The 6,451-nt window shown below is 36.9% G+C and overlaps 1 protein-coding gene across 2 annotated transcripts; it reads left to right on the top strand.

The window, feature by feature from the left end:
- The first annotated feature begins 229 nt into the window (after positions 1-229).
- On the top strand, positions 230-6,223 carry LOC109238317 (transcription factor Pur-alpha 1). Of its 2 annotated transcripts, none has more exons than XM_019404751.1 (5): positions 230-810; positions 943-990; positions 5,139-5,279; positions 5,384-5,620; positions 5,712-6,223. In XM_019404751.1, the coding sequence occupies exons 1-5, from the start codon at positions 523-525 to the stop codon at positions 5,862-5,864; spliced, it is 867 nt and encodes a 288-aa protein (XP_019260296.1). In that variant the 5' UTR covers positions 230-522; the 3' UTR covers positions 5,865-6,223. The 2 variants fall into 2 exon arrangements, with proteins under 2 accessions (XP_019260296.1, XP_019260295.1); XM_019404750.1 differs by having other exon boundaries at positions 303-810; positions 5,381-5,620.
- Positions 6,224-6,451: the final 228 nt, after the last annotated feature.

The raw sequence follows: 6,451 nt of genomic DNA, 5'->3' as shown, positions 1-6,451 counted from the left end.
CCTTTTCCATGACACTGGGTTTGTTGGTTTTTCTTTTGTAATATTATAAGACTTATTAATTATTTGGCCAAATAAAAATGGTTACAAATTTCAAAAATTTTGGAAATTTAGCCCAACTAAAAAATTACATTGTGGAAAAGGCCAACCGAATCGATCCCTACACAACAAAGCAGTCAGAACTCAGAACCTCAGTTAAAAAACAGAAAACACGTTTACCGGATATATTTTCGGTTACGGTTCAGCTCACCCCCATCCAACGGTCTTTATGATTTAAAGAAACCCATACGATGATAAGATGTACAGTAAACTTAAAATAAAAGCAAAGAGAAGTGACGAAGGCCATTTTCATTTCCAGATTAGCAAGTGGAACTGGTCAACGACTACTTCCCCACTGAAATATCCCAAACCCTAATTCACCCAACTATCACTCACTCCTCCAATTTTTTCTCCATAATGTCAATTTTGCCATTCATTTCTCACTGATTTCTTAATTTTTAGTTGAAGAAGAGTGTCTGAGTGTTGATGGAGGGAAATTCCGGCGCCGGTGGTGGTGGCGGAGGCGGAGGAGGAAACGACGTGGAGTTGCTTTGCAAGACGTTACAAGTGGAACACAAGCTTTTCTACTTCGACCTGAAAGAGAATCCTCGCGGACGTTACTTGAAAATATCGGAGAAAACGTCGGCAACAAGGTCTACTATAATAGTACCATTCAACGGCATCTCATGGTTCCTCGATCTCTTCAATTACTATGTCAATTCAGATGATGATCAACAGGACGTCTTTAGCAAAGAACTCCAACTTGATACCAAGGCACATTATTATTACTATTACATACATATGTGGCTTGATTTTCCTTTTTATTTTCTATAACTGTTTTTTTAAGATTTTTATTGTCCTTAACTCTCGATAAATGTAGTTTTTTGGTTTTTTTAAACCTTGCAGGTGTTTTACTTTGATGTAGGAGAGAATAGACGAGGACGCTTTCTCAAGGTTACTTTACTTTCCTGACCTTGTTAGTCTTTATTTTTTTTCTTCCTGTTTTAATATTAATAAAAAAATGTATTTGCATCCGAGTTTCATGGCACGTTTCATTTGATATGGCTGTTTCTTCAAGTCTACTCTTAATTCGTAATCATTATTGAGATTTTGATTTTTAGTAAATATGTTAAATGAGTAGCTATATGAGAGCAGTTGTGGAGCTACAACCAAGGAAGGGGTTCAATTGAATCCCCTTCGTCGAAAAATCATACTGCACAAATAGATTAAAAGTATTTTTTTTCACCTATATATATGAACTTCTGAATCCTCTTTACATAAGGGAGATAGTTCAAAAATTGCTTCATCGCAAAGTTTGAATTTTTTGAATCCCCTTCTTAAAATTTCTTGTTCCGCCACTGTGATGGTGACCAATATATAAATTTGGGTTCATCTGTAGATTTCTCATGTAAGGAAATCCAAAGGACCTACACAACCATGGCTTGGCTAGCTTGGTAACTTTGATAATTGGTTTCTTTGTTAGCTATCAGGATTACAACTATCGCACTCAAAATTTGTTACTCCTCTGTTCCTTTTATCTGTTCCTTTTACACCAACCTTGAAGGAATTGCTATTATTTGGATTGCATTTACACCAACCTTAAAGGAAATTTCTATTAATTGGATTTCAGTTAATGACTCGGACACTATGTTGATGATCTAATATGAAGAAGCCTACCCCTTTCTCGGAGCTGGGTAGTAAACTGCATTTCTTTTCCTGTTACATGAACCAAAATGATCAATATCTCTCTCTCGACCTGCATATATATGAACAAAAGATTCCTTTTTTTCTTTTTAGTTACGAGGGGCTTTGGCCCATTGGTTTAGTTGTATTTTATCTTAGAGGAGGTCAGAGATTCAATTATGTATAACCTCAATTTCTCCTTTCAAAAAGAAGGTAGTAAAATTATTTATTTGATGGTATACAAATAACATGTGTATTGCAAATCTCACTTACATAGAAATAAGATCAAAGCTCTTTTTACCATGCTTATGAATCTTTTTGATTATTAAAAGGCCACGTATAGTAATAGAGGAACACTAAGAAGGTTCCAGAGTTATTGATACAAAATCAGAGAAAAATGTGGATTCTGAGGATCTACAGAAATGTAAAAACTATAAGATGTTGAAGGAGTCTTAAATATTGAAGTTCTTTAACTCAACTGAATGCTCCTGTCAAATCCGATAATCAATTTATTTATTGGAAGAAACTTTATTTGTGTATTCGACTCCTTCCTGTCCTCGTCGTAGTGTGTCCAATAATTTGTTGGAAAATCACTGTCATGTATCTGTGTACGTATGTGTGACACCTATACAGGTGGAGTTTGGGGGAGATGAGGAACCAAGTCAAAGAGTTCATAAAAGCGTTTTCTGTTTGGCCAGGAAAGTATTCACAAATTTTATCGTCTAGAGTAGTTCTTTCCCTTTGCCTAGTTACATCTACTTGTTTATGAGTCCCAACTTAATTTCAATTAAACCCTTGTCTCCAAAATTAGAATGGAATTGAGTAGCTATCTGTGTCATCCAAACCTGAATTATGTAACTTTTAGTAGCGGATCCATTTTTCTAACTAAACAATGCCTTTTATTTGGATACTCCTCTTGTGGTGGATGCTATATGTCTCTTTCTAAACTATTAGCACTCTATATGTTGGCAAACATTTTCAAGATGGTTATACTTTATGTATGATTGGAAGCTTTGAGTACTGTGTTGTGACGTCACTGTGGCTTGATTGAATGTGAAATTCTACTGAGTCAACTGCCTTTAATATTCGTACAAAATGTAAAAGATCTGGCTCGATACTTTGAAGTTGGTTAAATCCTAGTTGAGAGGCCTTTTACTTGGATACTCCTCTTTTGGTGGATGCTATATATGTCTTTCTCAACTATTTGCACTCTATATGTTGGCAAATATTTTCAAGATGGTTATACTTCTATGTATGATTGGAAGCTTTGAGTACTGCGTTGTGATGTCACTGTGGCTTGATTGAATGTGAAATTCTACTGAGTGAGCTGCCTTTAATATTGCGTACAAAATGTAAAAGATCTGGCGAGATACTTTGAAGTGGGTTATATCCTAGTTGAGAGGCGTTTTATTGTGATCTCTGCTTGCTAAGATTGTTGTCGGCTAAGTTGCTCGGACTCTTCAAAATCCGTGAGATCCACAATGGATTTGGTCAATTTACCTAGGGTGCTTTGATTACATCTTTGATTGAGAAGTATACATTAATTGAGTATTTGGTTCGATTATTGGGTTTATATATATATATATATATATATATATATATATATATATATATATATATGAGAAACGCTTTGCTATAAAGCGAGATATCTTATGAGTAAGATATTAGGGGTTTATATAGAATTAAATTTTGTTAGGTTCAGTTCAATAACATGAGTTAATCGAAATATATACTGTTATGTCATAATATATCTTTATTGGCCGTATCCCAGCACCTGTATCTGTACTCGGGCCCATATACCCCAAATCCTAAAATTTATGTGATGAAAAATCCGAACTCTAGATCCACGCCCGTATCGGGTACCCGAACCCGTGTCCGAGTAATATAGGTTAATGGTAATATTATCCCTTAGTGTCTACAATCTCGTAATTTACTATGATAATCACTGGTCAAAGTTTTCTTTTGAACCACTTGTTTGCCAATTGCTGCATTCTCTTTATTAACCTGCAACTTCAATGTGACTTGTTTTGCCTTCTCTGACCTTGAGGTAACCATCATCTTGTCCTTAGCCTTCGGCTTTCCCCCTAATTTATCTAAACCTGAATGTGGACCCCTGTCCACTACCCTATTTTCTGCCTCTTCTCTTCTCTGTTTATTTCAATCAACAAGAATAATGTACTCCTCTCTTAGCCCTCTCGAGCAGGAGCCCTCTCGTTTTCTCCCCATTCCACCACACAAGTGACTTAATCTATATCCTGAATTCTCTCCGATATTTAATCACCAAATATTTCTTTCTTTGGCAAGAGAACATTCCTTACAAATGCATGACCCTTCTCTACCTTCTTCTATTTGTGTGAATGATTCTATCTGCAGCCATACCCTAGCTCCATTGTCTAAGCAATCCGGTGATATCTAAATTTGTACCCTTGCTAGATTCTTTTCCTTCTATTTTTCTACTGAATTTTGTAACAGGTTTACTTTGGTAATGAAAACAGCACAGTGATATTTTGAGAAGTTTTTCATTTTGGCGTTATAGACAGTGGCTAATTTCTGAAATTAAGGAAACATGAAGAAGTTCTAGGACTGCTATACTGTCAAAATGTCAGGAAAGTGATTCAAGGAAAAGAAAATGTCTAGAAGAATCTCAAACCAATTGTGACATAAGTAATGATGAAACTCTTCTGGAACAAACTCCCATTTCCAGTACTTCTCTTATCGCCTGTTTGGCCAAGCTTCTTTTTGGCCAAAAGTGCTTTTTTTTTGGCCAAAAGCACTTTTGGCCAAAAATTGAGGTGTTGGCCAAGCTTTTGGAAGGAAAAAATGTGCTTTTGAGGAGAAGCAGAAAAAAGTAGCTTCTCTCCAAAAGCACTTTTTTGAAAAGCACTTTTGAGAAAAATATACTTAGAAGCAGTTTTTTAAAGCTTGGCCAAACACTAATTGCTACTCAGAAGTGCTTTTCAAACTAATTAGCCAAACACAAACTGCTTCTCACCAAAAGTACTTTTGAGAAAAGCACTTTTGAAAAAAATCACTTCTCAAAATAAGCTTATTTTTGTAGCTTGGCCAAACGGGCTATTAGACTCAATTGGAAATTAATCTGCAGTATTCTGGGGTTTTAGGAGTAGTGTAGGGGTTCAAAAGCTACTGAAATACCTAGAATTATGAATTTAAAAAGAAGTTTAAATGGACACAGTTAAGAAAAACATAAGAGAAACTGAATCAAGACACAAGTAGAAATATAAGTACTATCAATTGATTCTCGGGCTAGCCATGACATTATCAACTGCCGTCTTTGTTTATCTATGTCTAGAAGAACAATCGTACTTTGATTGATAACAAGGTTTTAAGAGTCACTCGTGGGAACTATTTTGCCGCCCTAGATTTTCTACTTCTAATCTGTTAACAGAGTATGCATGCAGGTCTCTGAAGCATCTGTTAGCAGGAACCGTAGTACGATTATTGTTCCAGCAGGAAGTGCCCAAGATGAGGGATGGGCAGCATTTAGGAATATTTTGGCAGAGATCAATGAAGCCGCAAGGCTATTTATTTCAACCAATCAGGTTACTTTACATTCATTTCCATTTTGTATCCCTTTTTAAGGGTCTCTCGCAAAATAATAGCTGCATTTTCTCTTGTTTGAATGTTAAATGCACGAACACAGCAGACTTCGGAACCCTCAGAGCGTCTTGGGCTTTCAGATGATGTAGGTGCTGGTTTTATATCCAGTCACTCTTCTCAATCTGGCCCAACAGCTGATTTGAGTGTAGAACGGTCCATTGATCTGCCAGCAGCTGATGAAGTTAGTAACTTGGGGGTCTCCAAAGTAATCAGGGTTGACCAAAAGAGATTCTTCTTTGATCTTGGGAGTAACAACCGGGGCCATTTCCTAAGAATATCTGAGGTTTGGCTTTCTCGCAGCCTTCATATAAATTAAAAGCACTCTAATTTGGTCTTATCTGTTTCTTATGTCATGTTCTCACTGTAACTTGCAGGTGGCAGGTTCTGATCGATCTTCCATAATTCTTCCTCTTTCTGGCCTGAAACAATTTCATGAAATGGTGGGTCACTTTGTGGAGATAAGTAAAGATCGGCTGGAAGGAATTACAGGTGCAAATGTTCGGACAATTGACTCTCCACAGAGATGAATGCTGATGAATGGTTGCCTAAGGCCTGGAACCATGCACTGGAGCTGATGGGCGTACAATTGTGATCCTTTTGTTTATTTTCTGTCTAGTCATTGGGTGTTTCAAGTTGAATAAAATGGTATCTCTGTTCTAAGCTGGGAATATGAAGTCAAATGTCAATCATCAATAGGAGGGGCAATAAGACAAATAAACCATTATGTAAGGTGAAGGCTTGTAGCATAAAATGACACTCGTATTTAAGTTCATCTTTGCTGTTTTGGGCGTGAATTGAGCTTCTCACCATGTGAGGAACTTTCTGCTGTGGCTTGGACTAAACATATTATTCTGAATCGTAAGTTGCCAAGTTTGGTTAATTGGAACATTGGCTCTCCTCGTGTTTATTTTCAGGCAAGAACGTACTGCTCAGTATCATGAACTTTTGAATGATCGCACTCAGAAATGCCCCCCCAACCACACACAAACACACACAAGCAGTGTATTTCATTTCCATACTTTACTTCTTTTGCCTTGCATCAATTAGGGGAGGGGCGAAGGGGATTGACAGGGTTGGGAAGGGGGGCTAGATGAAAGGGAGAAGCAAATGACTG

The sequence above is a fragment of the Nicotiana attenuata genome, unplaced genomic scaffold (assembly GCF_001879085.1).
Source record: "Nicotiana attenuata strain UT unplaced genomic scaffold, NIATTr2, whole genome shotgun sequence".
In the NCBI taxonomy this organism is placed as follows: domain Eukaryota; kingdom Viridiplantae; phylum Streptophyta; class Magnoliopsida; order Solanales; family Solanaceae; genus Nicotiana; species Nicotiana attenuata.
The sequence above is the reverse complement of the archived record's forward strand: the minus strand, read 5'-3'. Positions and strand labels throughout refer to the sequence as shown.

Excerpts from the sequence above, each read along its gene's own strand:
- LOC109238317 (XM_019404750.1), top strand. The coding sequence starts at position 523 with ATGGAGGGAAATTCCGGCGCCGGTGGTGGTGGCGGAGGCGGAGGAGGA. Across the intron at positions 811-942 it reads AACTCCAACTTGATACCAAG|GTGTTTTACTTTGATGTAGG; the intron begins GCACATTATTAT and ends TAAACCTTGCAG. Across the intron at positions 5,621-5,711 it reads ATTTCCTAAGAATATCTGAG|GTGGCAGGTTCTGATCGATC; the intron begins GTTTGGCTTTCT and ends TGTAACTTGCAG.